At 41.5% G+C, this 15,822-nt stretch overlaps 1 protein-coding gene across 9 annotated transcripts in view; it reads right to left on the minus strand.

Moving 5' to 3' along the window:
* The window catches only part of sema4d (sema domain, immunoglobulin domain (Ig), transmembrane domain (TM) and short cytoplasmic domain, (semaphorin) 4D), a 254,692-nt gene that overhangs the window by 128,289 nt on the left and 110,581 nt on the right, over positions 1 to 15,822 (minus strand). For 5 of the 9 annotated variants that reach the window (XM_068030134.1, XM_068030133.1, XM_068030132.1 and 2 more), the window contains one exon: positions 465 to 793. In XM_068030134.1, the coding sequence (XP_067886235.1) occupies positions 465 to 573 (109 nt within the window). In that variant the 5' untranslated portion in view covers positions 574 to 793. The other 4 variants (XM_068030127.1, XM_068030130.1, XM_068030129.1 and 1 more) reach the window with 4 other exon arrangements.

The raw sequence follows: 15,822 nt of genomic DNA on the forward strand, positions 1-15,822 counted from the left end.
ACTAAGCAGATCTACTCCAGCACTCCACCACAAAAAAATATACACAGATTTTTTTTTTGTGAGTGTAAGGGAAAATTTAAAGTATAAAAAATAAAAAGGAAGAAAGTTCTAAACATATACTGGTATAATACTGTTAATAAACAAACCCAGACAATTGACGAATTTGACCTTTTTAAAATAAATCACAAACATTCACTAACAGAATGACTGCAGTTCTATATAAATCTTCTTAGAAAAAAGTTAATTTTGATAAATAACAGCATTAGAAAAACTTCTGTGTGCTATAAAACTAGTGCTCTAGAACTCAAACCAATATTAGAACATAAGAAATAGGAGCAGGAGTAGGCCATTCGGCCCCTCAAGCCTGCCCCGCCATTCAATAAGATCATGACTGATCTGCCCCAGATCAACTCCTCTTTTTTTGCATGGTTAATTTTTAGTAAATCTGAAAATGTGAATCTTACCTCTATTGTTCCACACAATCCTTGGAATAACAGGGCCAGCACACGCAGCCCTAAGTAGATGGAGAATCATGTACAATGTTATCGGTGTCATATTCAGTCTTCTCATCATGTGGAAGTTGTAGACTTGTCAAATGATGGAACTATCCAGAAACCCAGAATCAAATGTGTTTAATTAATCAGACATAATGAGCATTGAAAAAGGTCAATCCAAATGGGTGAAAACACACAAACGTGTTACTTGAGCTGGTCATTTGAAGAACTGATATCACATTTGTGTGTTCTGCAAATCTTCCAAAAGCTCTGGTGAAATGTGGTTCCAAGTTGCAAGTCTGTGGGCAGACAGAAAAGAGAACTCAAGTCACCAGGATAAAAAAAAATTATTCACAAGTGCTGAAATAAAAACATACTGCCCGACTGCTTTTCACAGTCACTCGTATGCATTGTACTTTAATAAAACCAATTCAATTAACTCCCTCCATTTTTCCTCTCCTGAATGCATTCTCTTCTTGCTGGGGTACCATTCCTCCGCCAACAGTTGCCCCCTGGTATCTTGCCCAATTGGTCATTGCTCATGTGAGCCTGGACTTCAGAGTGTTGACTGCAGGGGTGCAACGTTATAGCCGTGCCCAATTCAGTCTACCCCTGATGTCCGCAAGAGTCACTGGAGAGCAAACAACATCAGAACCCTGTTTTTCCTTCTCTAACCCAGAAATGTTCAGGTGACTGTTGCACCACCACAGATATTCTGATTGAGATTAGTTAACTCAGCACAACAGAAAATTGGACCTTGGACCTCCCTGGTTATTCAATAGGTAAACTTGCTGTAAGGAATTCCTCTTATAAAACTTTCCAATTGACGACAGAATCTTTTGGCAATCAGATTCCTAAACTGTCTGTTAATTCCCCAAACTGGATTGCAGCCTTCTAATCACTTCAGAAATCTAGTACTGTATACAAATAAGAAATTGTCAAGAACATGTGCAGTCTTCAGGCACTAACCTGCACTTCAAAAAATTAATCCTACTACCTACTAACTGTAACATTATTCGTGTGGTTACCTTAAGAACAGAACTGAACTGGAACAGTAACTAAAACCCAAAGCTCCAATCGTGGCTCAGGTAGAGTTTCAACCTGGATAACATCAGACAATGGTGCAATCCAATGCAGCAGTCAAATAACTCCATGCAATTTAGGAAGTAGAGCTAAGTGGCACAATTCAAAGTTTCAATATAACTGAATCAGAGGCCACTGGTCTATGACTGCCTGATTCTGCATTGAAACTTTGGGAAAGCTTACATTTAACTGTGTATCCAAAAAAAAAAAATTTCTGTTAATACTAAGATCACCTTTTGATGAGTGAACAGGAAGAACACATCCAACTAATCCTCTGACCAATTGAAAGGGATTTGTTCTGAAAGAAACTCTTAGCCCACTACTGTCACCTCACACTAAGTTTAAACAGACCAATTACAGTGTGACTTTGATCAAAAATTTATCCCAGTTTTGCAGATATTATTTATTAAAACACTGTACAATATGCCACAGCTTTTTAATTTTAACTTTTCCCACCACACATTTTTCCCTTCAATTTCTGTCAAGTTACACAAGTATTACAGATAATACTATTTATTTAAAAGCAGTAAATGTCTGTTGACTGATAAAATTATGTCTGCTGCAATGGAAAGTTAACAATTATAAGCCTTTTGCCTCCTTTTAGAGCTGCTTGCAATATTAACTTTTATCTGACTGCACTTCTGTGAAGCACAGTTACATGTTTTTCTGCATTAAAGGCACTTTATGAGTGGAAGTTGTTCTTGTTGTCCCAGTATTGCCATCCACTAATTTCATCTTATTTGACAAATTATTTCTAGATATTGATTATTTTTTAAAAATGACTGTGGTAGCATCAGTAGAATGGAAGGGCGCTTTCTAAGCAATATAAATGGAATACTGCCATGAGAAATCTTGCTGCAACATTATAAAGGATTGCAAGATCAACTTTGCAAAATGATCCACACGTCTAAAATCATTCAAGAAATGTTCTCACATTGAAGTACCCAGTATCCAATTGCTTTTTATTTTAAACTTAGTAGAACTTTGCTATTTTTGGCATTTGTCCACAATAACAAAGTACAGTATCAGAACAATTCATAATAAGGCATTGAGACAAGAGAGATACAATCTAATCTACAATCTTGAGGCATGACAAATAAAAATGGATTTGTAGAGCAGTGGAAAAAGTTTAGATTGAAAAGGTTAATTTACATTATAACTAGATTAAAATAATAACTCATTACAATTTAAGCAGAATAGAAGAGTTAAAGAATTAGTGCAAAGGATAAGCTGAAAGACTTTGTCCTCATCCGAATTTTCTTATGTTCACGTGAAACAACTTTACAGTTTCAAGCTGCAGCAAAACAAATGCAGAAATTAAATAACCCCGCAGTGACTCAGAACAAAGTAACTAGATTATGGTACCTAATTTATACAGCAAGTAGCTCCAAAATACATACCTTTAGTAACTCTTCAAACTAGCTTCAACTGAAACTGTCGGCCCTGCGCGTGTTATTCCAAAACTGCACAGGAAATGTCTTTAACACTAAACTGTAGGCAGTGTGTTAGACATGTGATTTTGGCATAAAGACTTAATAATTTTTATTTCAATATCAGTTAGATCGTTCTTTATTGTTAGAAATTCAGTCAACTTTCAAGACTCTGTTGGATTGCAGTAAAAAGGGTTAAATAACTTGCATCTCTCCACTGTTCATTAATTAGTTTAGGTTATCAGATGATCACTCTTTACCCATTCACTCAGCCAAAAAAGTGAAAGAATAACGTGGCAGAGATGTTGAAGGAAACAGGTTGCGAAACTCAAGAAACATGAGAAACAGTTGTGGTTGTGCAAGCCCACAGACTTAACAGAAAAGCAGATAAAAAAAATTGAAAAAAAATCCGGCCCTTGAAATCCTACATTCAGTACACAGTTAACTAGCTTAACAAAGACCCTGTTTAGATTTCTACTCCAGTTACACATATGGTAATCATCCCACAGCACTTTTCGTTGATAGAATAAACACGCTGTCTTCATTAAACAATGTGTAAAATGACACCATCACCACCTGTAGATACACAATGCCTCAAAAGTGAAAGCAACAAGATTGCTAGAGTTTTGTGTGGAACTGCATCAACTTGCACTGCCATAAAACATGGAACAACTTGCACTTAGAACCATAGAAAAATTACGGCACAGAAGGAGGCCATTCAGCCTGTCGTGTCCGTGCCGGCCGAAAAAACTAGCCGTCCAATCTAATTCCACCTTCCAGCACCTGATCCATAGCCCTGCAGGCTACAGCACTTCAGGTGCCTGTCCAGGGACCTTTTAAACGAATTGAAGGATTCTGCCTCCACCACTGTTCCTGGCAGCAAATTCCAGACACCGAGCACCCTCTGGGGGAAAAAGTCTTTCCTCATGTCCCCTCTAATCCTTAAATCTGTGCTCCCTGATAATTGACCTCTCTGCTAGGGGAAACAGGTCCTTCTTGTCTACTCTATCTAGGCCCCTCATAATTTTGTACACATCATTTATTTATTTTTTTTATTTATTTAGAGATATAGCACTGAAACAGGCCCTTCGGCCCACCGAGTCTGTGCCGACCATCAACCACCCATTTTTATACTAATCCTACACTAATTCCATATTCCTACCCCTACCACCTACCTATACTAGGGGCAATTTACAATGGCCAATTTACCTATCAACCCACAAGTCTTTGGCATGTGGGAGGAAACCAGAGCACCCGGAGGAAACCCACGCAGACACAGGGAGAACTTGCAAACTCCACACAGGCAGTACCCAGAATTGAACCCGGGTTGCTGGAGCTGTGAGGCTGCGGTGCTAACCTCAGCCTCCTCTGTTCTAAGGAAAACAACCCTAGCCGATCCAATCTTTCCTCATAGCTGCAACTTTCGAGCCCTGGCAACATTCTTGTAAATTTCCTCTGTACTCTCTCCAGAGCAATTATGTCCTTTCTGTAATGTAGTGACCAGAACTGTACGCAATACTCCAGATGAGAAAGAATGCAATGGAGAGAGATTGAAGGTTAGAGGGATCATCTATCAGGTAATTGTCCTTCTCTTCAGTTCAGAAATTTGGGAGAATGGCCCAGGTACAGGAGCAGTATTTAAATCTGGTCAGACTTTATAAAGAATTAGGAGTTGTTGAGAGGGAGTCTTTGGCATAAAGAGAAAGTTTCCTAGAGACAGGTTAAGCAATAGAAGAAATTTGTAGGGTTCTATGAGGTCAAAAGTGATAATGAGGCCAGGAACATTGATAGATTGGTGGAGAAGGGAGAATGGAACAATCAAAAGTAAAAGCTATTTACAGGAATTCCCAGGCATAACTACATTTTAGAAATTAATTCAGATGTGAGCTTTTATTTTAAATTGTAACACAAATGGTACTTTATACTACTGAATAGAATTCAGTTCTTCAGTTATATGTGCTGACACGTGTTTTGGACTATTATATTCATAACTTGCACTCAGTACACCATAAAAAAACTGCTTGCCTCCAGATCATGATATGAGAATGAAGGGAACACGGTCACCCTGCAGTAAGTGCTTCTACTGAGATGCACTTTACATCAAGTATAATCAAGCTTTTAGATCACTCAGCATTCACACTGACCTAAAAGATGCGATGCAATTGTTACATCCTATACTGCATACTTTGATACTAGAGAAGTAATACAAATAGAAAGAGAAACCCTCCCTTTGCAAATATCAGAAATCTGAAATAGAAAATGGAAATAAACAGCAAGTCAGTCTGGGAAACGTCACCAACCCACACTGCTCAAGCTCAAAATCTGAAAACCTGAGCAGCAGCTGGAGACAACGAAGGGTGAAATTACCACACATCTGGATAAAGGGAAAATAGTTGGAAGTAGCCAGCAGGGATTTCAAAGGGATGATTGGGTTTGACAAAGACTAAAGAATTCTTTGAAAGGGTAAACAACTTGAAAATTCGGTGTCTTTTGTTACAATGCAGATTATGGGGCAATACAATCAAGCTGTTTAAAATTGTGAAAGGATGGGGCAGGGTAGATGGATGCAGACCATTTCCAGTAGTTGAGTAGTGAAGAATAACATAAATGTAAGACATTTAGGACAGAGTGTAAGAGAAATTTCTTCACAAAAATGGCTGAGAAATTATGGCATTTTCTTCCTGGTTTAATGTTTCAGGCAGAAACTGTCAACATCCAAGATTGGATTGGATGGGGGATGAAGAAAAGTTTTCAAGAGATATGGGAGTAGGGTGGACTGCAGCGGTTCAAGAAGGCAGCTCACCACCACCTTCTCAAGGGCAATAAATGCTGGCCTGGCCAGCAATGCCCACATCCAAATGAATGAATAAAAAAAAAGTGGATGCAAACAGAAAGGTCAAAGTTGATCTAACTTTGTTTTAGAAAAGGGTTGTAATCTTGTGAATTTGGCTTCTTCAGAAGCATAATATTAGTAACTGATTCTGTTTTAACAAAATAAAAGTAGAAATGAAAGCTATAAAGATTCTAATAATCTTTACATAAAAACACTATGGTCTAGAAACTCAGCTGCATCCACATTTTTGAGTGCCTCACTTACAGAGTGCTAACAGCTCATGCTCAAATTTGGAGGTCCAAGAAGCATGGGATTTTGGGCCATGAGGACTAGCCTTTTTATCATTCCATGCTGCTTAGCGTTGGTATTCCTGGAGGCAATCAGTACTGGTGCTGCCTCAAGCACAAGCCAAAGTTGCAAGAAGGAGCAGAAGCAGGGGTTGGGTCCCTTCTTTGCAAATGTTAAGCACCTAATGCCTGTTTCTGACATGGGTAAAGGATGCCTCTAGTTTGGCCCTCACCAAAATGGCATTTGGTTAGCCCACACCAGAACTGCGTGGGCATGGCACAGAGGCCATTTTGGACACAAAACAGCAGCTGTAATGCAGACCTAGACGCTACAGAGCCAAATGTCTAGCCCCATGAATTTAATTGCCAGGTTGGCTCAGTGGAAGCTCTCGTCTCAGAATCAGGCGGATGGATTTAAGCCAATTCCATAACTTCATGACATAATCTAAGCTGGTTTTCAGTGCAGTACCGAGAGGCGCCTACTTTATCAGAAGTATTGTCTTTTAGCTAAGACAAATAGGTACTCTGTTTGTTCAAGTGGACATAAAACAGCATCAAAACAGATTAACTGGTCATTGCTGTGAGTGGGATCCTGCTGTGCACAAGTTAGTTGCCACATATCCCAACATCACAACCGTGATTAAACTTCAGAAATAACTGAATTGTTGTGAAACACTTTGGCACCAAAGGATGTAAAAGGCACTATATGAACAACTTTCACATGAGCGACTACTTGGGTTGATCGTCCTCAGTCTCATGTGATGTTTGAGAGCCTTAAGGTGTCAGATTTTGTGACAAAGGCAAGCAAAATGCACAATGAGACATCGCTACATAAAGCTAATAAGGCTGGTCAATAGCTATGCTGCAATGTGTTAACCATACTGACCCTTTTGGAATTACAGAACTTGGGAGCTGGAACAATGTTTTTGATTACGGCACGGAAAAAAGATTGCAACAGCTCACATGAATGTGCTGAAGGTCAAGAACATTCAATTTTACAGCAACAGCTTTTGTAAGCATTCAAATGAAAAGAAGAAAAAACTGTTAAATGTTTCTATCCAAAATGTTATAAATCCACCCAGTATTTTGCTTATTTGACTAAAGCATGCATTAAAAAAATTCTGCCTACCTGAATATCACACATGGCCATTAATACATAACAAGTTTATTAGAGGACCTCAATGCTATACACAGCTCTGCTTCACTGTGAAACAGTACAACAGACTTTAACTGTGTATGTCACAAATTTGCACATTGCAGTGGCAAAGTGCTTAATCCAATGTGCAACATAATTTACTCCAGACTATTCTTCAGTCAAGGCATCCACTAAACTCAGCAGTACCATCTGTATATTAATTAATGCACTCCACACCAGTCCCTTTGACTTAAGTGTACTCCAGTAATGTTACTGCAATGCTCAAATTGTCTTGACACCACACATAGTTACCATATGGCATCGCCTCTACCTTTCAGAACCAATTTATTTCAAATACATAAACACTACACAGTTCTACGATGAGATCAAGAACATCTTCAAAATGGTCTCAATATTGCAATGAAGAACAAAACAAGAATCTCTACATTGTTTTAGCTGAAAAATCATTACAAACCACTGGAAGGAATAGAACATTATATTGTACTAAGCAAAGTTTACCACTTAGGCATCAAAAGATTCATTGTATTTTTCTAGAGGATTTGAATTGAAAGGTAAAGAAGTTAAACTTGTATCAAACCTTGGTCAGACCACATCTGCAGTACTGAGTACAATTTTAGTCACCACATTATATAAAAAAAAGACACTGGAGGGGGTGCAGTAAAGATTTAAGGAAGGATGTAAATGCGTTGGAAGCAGTTCAGAGAAGGTTTACTAGACTAATACCTGGAATGGGCGGGTTGTCTTATGACAAAAGGTTGGACAGGTTAGGCTTGTATCCGCTGGAGTTTAGAAGAGTAAGAGGTGACTTTATTGAAAGTCCTGAGGGGTCTTGACAGGGTGGATATGGAAAGGCTGTTTCCTCTTGTGGGAGAATCTAGAACTAGAGGTCACTGTTTAAAAATAAGGGGTTGCCCATTTAAGACAGAGATAAGGAGAAATTTGTTTTCTGAGGGTCGTGAGTCTTTGGAACTCTCTTCCTCAAAAGGCAGTGGAAGCAGAGTCTTTGAATATTTTTAAGGCAGAGGTAGATAGATTCTTGACAAGCAAGGGGGTGAAAGGTTATCAGGGGTAGGCAGGAATGTGGAGTTGAGGTTACAATCAGAATGGTGGAGGAGGCTCGAGCAGCCAAGTGGCCTACTCCTGCTCCTAATTCGTATCTTTGTATGTATCTCTAAGGGTGATACCAGAAATGCAGAGTATACCTATCAGGAGAGGGTGAACAGGCTGGTCTCTTTTCTCTTGAAAATAGAAGGCTGAGGGGGTGACCTAATAGAGGTCCTTAAAATTATGAAATGTTTCAGTAGAGCAGACGCAGAGAATGTTTCCACTTTTGGGAAACAGCAAAACTGGAGGCCATCATTATAAGATAATCTAGAATGGCGGAGAAGGCCCGAGGGGCCAAGTGGCCTATTCTTGCTCCTAATTTGTATGTTCATAAGAAACCAAATGAGGAATTCAAGGGTGGCACAGTGGCTAGCACCACAGCCTCACAGCTCCAGTGACCCAGGTTTGATTCTGGGTACTGCCTGTGTGGAGTTTGCAAGTTCTCCCTGTGACCACGTGGGTTTCCGCCGGGTGTTCTGGTTTCCTCCCACAGCCAAAGACTTGCAGGTTGATAGGTAAATTGACCATTATAAATTGCCCCTAGTGTAGGTAGGTGGTAGGAGAATTGTGGGGATGTGGTAGGGAATATGGGATTAACGTAGGATTAGTATAAAATGGGCGGTTGATGGTTGGCACAGACTCGGTGGGCCGAAGGGCCTGTTTCAGTGCTGTATCTCTAAATAAATTTAAAGTTTTTAAAAAGCTTTAACCGGAAAGTGGCGAGAATGGAGAACTTGTTACCACAGGGAGTGGTTCAAGTGAATGGTATAAACACATTTAAGAGAAGGCTACATAAGCATGAGGAAGAAGGGAAGAGGGTTACACTGATAAAGTTAGATGAGGAAGGACAGGAGGAGGCTTACGTGACCATAAACACCAGCATGGACCAGTTGGGCTGAATGGCCTGTTTCTGTGTTATATATCCTGTGATTCATTATTTGGGGATGGAATGCTCTCCAGCATGGGTAGATGACCATTTCTTAGCTAGTGGATCAAGAGATAAATTCCAAACTGGCCAAAAGTTATGAATTTGTATCTCAAAACCAGTAAGAACATGTACATATATTTAATGTGTGACAAGCAGACATTTATGTGAACTGCCTCCAGCCAACAGTTTTAGACAGAGTGTGTGTGTAGGGGTAAGATAATTCCATCTTGCTTATTTCTATTTTAACATTCTCTGGCAGGTATTACTGGAGCCCTGACCCACTGAAGACAGAAGTTCAAACAGGACTTTTTAATCCATTACAGAGAAAAGAACCGATTATCGCTTGCCTGATCTCTGCTCCCAAAAGCACAAATTTAATCAGCCACCCCCGTTTGCTGACTGGTCTGCCTCCTCTCCACCATGGCTTGGAGCTGGAGACAACATTGATCAAAAACAAAATTTAAACTGATCTGGAATCTGATTTTTCTCCCTCCTTAAAAAGAACTGCAATGCGATTAAGCATGAGCAGCACTGAAGTAAAACTGTCACTTAAAATTCAACTTTGAATCTTTATTATTTTAATTTTTTTTAAAAACTGAATTAAAGCAGCATTTTTCACTATGTTGCTGGAGTCACTAATAAACCATAAATAACTGTGGGTTCAGGCGGCTTTTATGAAGATCACTACATTCTAAAGAATTCTGGATGAAGTACAGAAATGCAGACCACATGACCCTAGAGGGTCACTCCAAGGATTCTGGAGAACAGCTGATTGGATTACCCAGAGATTCACTGGAATTTTTCTTTGGCTAGTACACGATCTGAATCGCAAGCACAGATAAAGTCAGAAATCAGCATTTGAATTAAGCTGCTGTCATCCAAGTGCATTGGTATTTGAGGTGAGAAATTAAGCTCGAGGTACAAAAATGGCTAAATAATCTACAAACATACTTAACAGTCTTTCTAGATGTGACTTATTTATGAAGGTTTCTTGGAAGCTCGAAATAAACTATCTGTACACAGGACTATGCTTCTATTTTTGGCATTGTCAGAAGTCTATAAACCATTGCCTGAACAAGCAAAAAAAGTCTCGTCTACACTTGCTCTTTGATGTCCAATGGCAGCTGCTTGGGAGAGGTGAATGTGAATCTCTCATTTGTTCCCAGCAAAATGTTCAGTTCTAATTGAACAGTCCTCGTTTACCCTGTACAAATTATGCAGTTGAAAAGTTTAATCCCCGACCTTCTAAAGACACTAATGATTCATATTCTTCTTCTCTAGAACGAATAGTGTTTTCTGAAAACTGAGGAAACCGTGAATAATGATTTCTACAACAACCTGCATTTATATAGTGCCTTTAATGCAGTAAAACATCCCAAGAAGCTGCTGACCAAATGTCTGGCCAAAGAGGTAGCTTTTCAGGAGCGTCTTGAAGGAGAAAGAGGTAGAGAGGTGGCAAGATTCAGGGAAGGAATTCTAAGGAGAAAATGATTTGCTGTGATTGACATGGATAGCAACCAATCAGGATCTTGCTGAGAAAAGAAAACATCCCTTTAATAAACAATCTTTATTTTCATTTCTAAATGCCTAACCGGAGCTGTTCATATTAACAAAGCTACAACTAATTAACATTTTAAGTATTAAACTAACTGGAATAAAGCTTTGAGAGTTCAATCTCCTGTTTTGAATGTTTTTTTTTGAATAAGCAAAGTTCACAAAACCTCTCAGGATGAGGGGCGAGACCTCTCAAGTCATGAGAAGCATACAGCCTTTGCTCAAAGCACACAGATGTGGCTGATAACTCCCTTCAGCTGCTCGGAGAAAGATAACTAGTCAAAATCCCTTTTTGCTGGCTAAGACCATAAAGTAAAAGCCTTAAATGAAAGTATTAAAAAAAGTTTGAGGTATACATTTAATCACAGTTTTGTGAAGTATAATTTTTAAAAATCTTCTTTGAAACCTTATCTTAGACATAAAAAAATGTTAGTTATTGGGAATAAATGGTAGACAAAGAATTTTTTTTTTAAAAAAAAGGAGTTTTAAACGATTTGATTGCCTCAAAAAATGGTAGGTTCTTCTCACTGGTCATTTCGGATTAGTTGTTTTCATAAGTCCTTAGCAGTTTCATCTTGCCGATTTTCTATCTGTTTTCTTCACTTTTGATTAATACATTATCTACTTCTTTAGTTTTGATCTGTTGCTGTTTACTTTGAGCTGATAAACAGTGTGATGGCAGTAGTGAGACAAGAAATATAGTAGAGGAAGTAAATGTGACATTTCGAAGAGATATCTGATATACACAATTCATTTTGATAACAGTAAATTTATTAAAATTGATTTCATTCCTGTCAATGCCATCTAAATTGTCAATGAGAGTGCATCTAGCTGGCTATTATGAATGGTTGATTATTCTGTTCCAGTTACATGTCCCATAGGCAGGCAGGTCATTTAACGTTATTGTCACAAAATTCTAATTAACTACCCAATCAAATGCCAACTACATAATCAGACCAAAGGGCACCAACAATCCCACTAGTTGATTCCACATACACTTCACAAAATGGCAAAGCTACACTTGGCTATGGCAACATTCTCTTTCTCTCAGTAAAGCTGCTGCTTAACTAAAATGGCCAAAGTATAATAGCAACTTGAACAGAGAGATATCAAAATTCCAGAGCTTAACTGGAATAGCTTAGATTCATGGCCTGAATTTAATTTCCTGTAGTAAAAGTCAGTACAAAGTCCTCACCAAACATACACCATTCATTTCAGGGGCAACATGTCACTTTAGTTTGAAAAAGTGCAAATGTGGTATGAGAACCACCTAAGCTCATCCAAATTTGTCAGCTGCCGTGCACTATTAAAATTTTGATACCTTGATGCTGGTTCTCAGCGTGCACACGCGTGCGGCTGCATTTTCCTTTTGCGGTTGAGATCCCGATGTTGGCACCGTTTCCAGGTCCTGACCCCACTCCAAGGGGGAAGCTGTCATGGGATACGATTTTCCTAGAGATTAGGCCTAACTGGCTGGACATCATGTTTGGCGGGGGCATGGGAAGGAGGCGGGCCTGATTTAAAGGAATGACAGCAGCCATTATTGTGACTATCGTATTGAAATGCTATGGCAGGGAAAAGCAAGGAACAGGAAAAGCAGATGTCAGACATGTGTGACAGGGCAGCCCCAAGGTTCAGTGATGCCACTCTTGAGGTGATGCTGGAGGTGAGAGATAATCAAGGTATCTTGTTTCCGGAGGATGGCAGGAGGAGGCCTCCCAGACAGACCAAGCAGGTCTGGCTGGAGGTGGCAGAGCAAGTGAGCAGCTGCAGCGTTGTGAGCTTGCAGTGCACAAGAGATTCAATGACCATCTTGGTTCTGGCAAGGTGAGTGCAACATGACATCCAGATGACTGGCTTCCATGACTGCAGCCACCAGCAAACACACCAGCTGAGCAGCCTGAGGGTGCATGGTAGTCCTAAACGTGGAAGAAATGCATGCCCAGAATAATTATTGACATGTGAGCACGGCTCAAATCCACTGAGGAGCTGGCAGTACTGATAAATGCAGCATCTCATTTAAATGAGTTGCTGGAATTGGTGAGAGAAGCCAGCATTGCCTTATCTCTCTCTCTGTCCTTTGTCCTTGCAGAAGGAGGTGCACAACTTGCTGCCTACAAGGCTGATGGAAGTGGGGATCATGCATGATTTCAAAAGGAAATTGGATGGGCACTTGAGGGAAAGAAATTTTCAGGGCTATAGGGATAGAGCAGGGGAATGGGACTAATTGAATTGCTCTAGAGAGCGCCTGGATGGACTCGATGGGCCAAAAAGCCTCCTTCCATGCTGTTATGACTCTCTGACTCACTCTGACAATGCTAGGGAGAGGGCTCGCACAGGTGAAGGAGAGCCCCAACTCACCATCCTTACTAGAATGGAGGAGACGGCTGACATCACAAGAGTGGTGCCACATGAGGTACTGGGCGATGGAGAGATGGGAATACCTGTAGGACTGTGTGAAAAGATATTCAATTCTGTAGATGAAGGGAATGGAGCACATTCCTTCCCTTGTGAAGCATGTCAAAACTTCAGCTGCATTGGGAAGACTCAGCTCTGCAGAGGCATCTGCTGTCAGAGGCAAGTTCTCATGATCTCCTTCTGTCTCCCACAGGGCCAGTTGTGGAGGGGAGCATGCCTGTGCTGCAGGGAACCTCAGAGACAGAAGACAGAGCCAACACTGTCACATCATTCAAGTGCAGCCTCCACCAGTGCAGATACACTCACATCAGCTGGCTCTCCAGCACATTTAAAAAGGGTGGCACTGGGTGAAGAGCATGTCATAAGTGAGCAGGAGGCGGCGAGAGAGACAAAGGCAGCTGTGGACAGTCCCCCTCAAAGGATGGAGGTCAGACACGGCCACGCTCAGCTGAGCACAGATGTACAGCCTCAGGGGTCACAAGCAAAGCGGCTTTACTTTGACCAGTGCCCACACGTCGGAGTTCCCTGAGGCGGTGCAGAGTCACGGGCTGAGAATGGAAGAGCCCATTCAGCTCATGTGCACTGCCATGGCTCGGTTTTGAATGCATTAGTTTCTCCAGTTAGAGAGAGAGTGACCAACCTCCATATGCAGCAGCACTCGGGAGTGGATGGAGGAACATTCTGTAGCATTGACTAGTCAGTGGCACTGATGGTGCAAAGATGCATGGAGTTGATATCAGTTGCACCCCAGTTGGTGGCCCCTCTAGCGATCCAGAGCAACAAAGGGTTAAAGCAGTCACCAAAAAGGATGAGGGTGGCATCCCTCACAGGGGCACCATCATCATCATCAGCCTCCTTGGCCCCTCTGTCAGAGGAATCATCTAAGTAGCAAGGCTCATTGACACCAGCACAGAAGCCGCTGGAGGTGTCCCCACCGGCATCTCTACAAATGAGGACGACCACCACGGGCATCCCAACTGCAAGCAGAAAAGCACACAGGCTGCCTTCACCTCATCCATAGTCACAAGGGGAGCACTGCATAGAGAGCGGAGGCCACCACATCGTTCATTGCACTGAGGGGTTCACTTGGGTGGCTTTCATTTATGCTGGTGTGTATTTTTAATTTTATTGCAGGTGTTGTGCCATGATTTCAGGCAAATGAGCTTCCATTTTTTAATGGCAAGGTTGAAAAAGAGAGAAGTGGTGAAGGGAAGCGATGGTGTTTCAACAGGAACACTGAGGTCACTGGAGAAATGTTTACTATGCATTGTGGGTAAGAATGGAACTATTCAAAGTTGTGCTTTATGGAAGTGTTCTCACAATCAGGGCAAAGCAAGTATCAGAGCATGAAGTCTGACTGGATGAGTAGCACTCAGGAGATACGTGCCTGGATCAGATATGCCCCAGTGTTCACGCCATCCTGATGAGTGCTTTGTCCTCGGAGATGGCCCCGGCCACCTCACTGCACAGCACGGGCACTGTTCTGCTCTGCATCTTCTTCATCTAGTACTTCACCCTCTTCAAGGTCCACACCTATATTTTTTTTCGCAAATAGGGCATCAGTGACCTGCGAGATGCAATGGTGTGCTGCTGCTTGAGAGATGCCACCAAGGTCCGAGCTGATCCTTGGAACGAGCCAGAGGCAAAGAAATTCAAGGCCACAGTGACTTTTATCAGCTGGGCATAGTGACCAGGACTGCGAGGTCTGAGGTCTTCCTCATCAAGGGCACAAATCTCAGATACCATCTGCCTAGACAGTTTCCTGCGGCACTGATTCTCTGACAGGTCCAGGTAGCTACTCTTTGGCGATGTACTCTATGCTGAGGCTATGGCCTTCGTTGCCTTCCTGCCCCTTCTTTCTCTCCTCTGCCCTCCTCCTAATGCGCCGGGCTCTGTATCTGCTCCTGAGGATGTTGATCCTCATCGCTATTTGTCCTATCTCAGAGTACCTTAATCCCATGTCCAGCTGTTGCTTTGCTTGCGGTCAACTGCACACACAATGCTTACTGTACCCCCATTTTACGGCCTCTCAATCTCTGGAAGGTCATGAACTTAAGGTAACTTAGTGTGCATAGACCACTTGCTCCACAAACTCTGTGCAACTGTGTGCCAATGGATGAGTGCCCCTCTCAGCTGTGCTCCCTTTTATGTACCCGCCTACTTGAATGGCACGGCTATGATTGGCTCCCCTCTGCGTTGCCGCCTACTACTTGACTTGTTCCAGAACCAGCACAGATTCCATACCTTTCCTCAGAAATTGCAGACTATTCTTTCTTTTGGGCCTCCTTATCTCGAGAGACAATGGATACGCGCCTGGAGGTGGTCAGTGGTTTGTGAAGCAGCGCCTGGAGTGGCTATAAAGGCCAATTCTGGAGTGACAGGCTCTTCCACAGGTGCTGCAGAGAAATTTGTTTGTTGGGGCTGTTGCACAGTTGGCTCTCCCCTTGCGCCTCTGTCTTTTTTCCTGCCAACTACTAAGTCTCTTCGACTCGCCACAATTTAGCCCTGTCTTTATGGCTGCCCGCCAGCTCTGGC

Source organism: Heterodontus francisci, chromosome 4 (assembly GCF_036365525.1).
Source record: "Heterodontus francisci isolate sHetFra1 chromosome 4, sHetFra1.hap1, whole genome shotgun sequence".
Taxonomy (NCBI): domain Eukaryota; kingdom Metazoa; phylum Chordata; class Chondrichthyes; order Heterodontiformes; family Heterodontidae; genus Heterodontus; species Heterodontus francisci.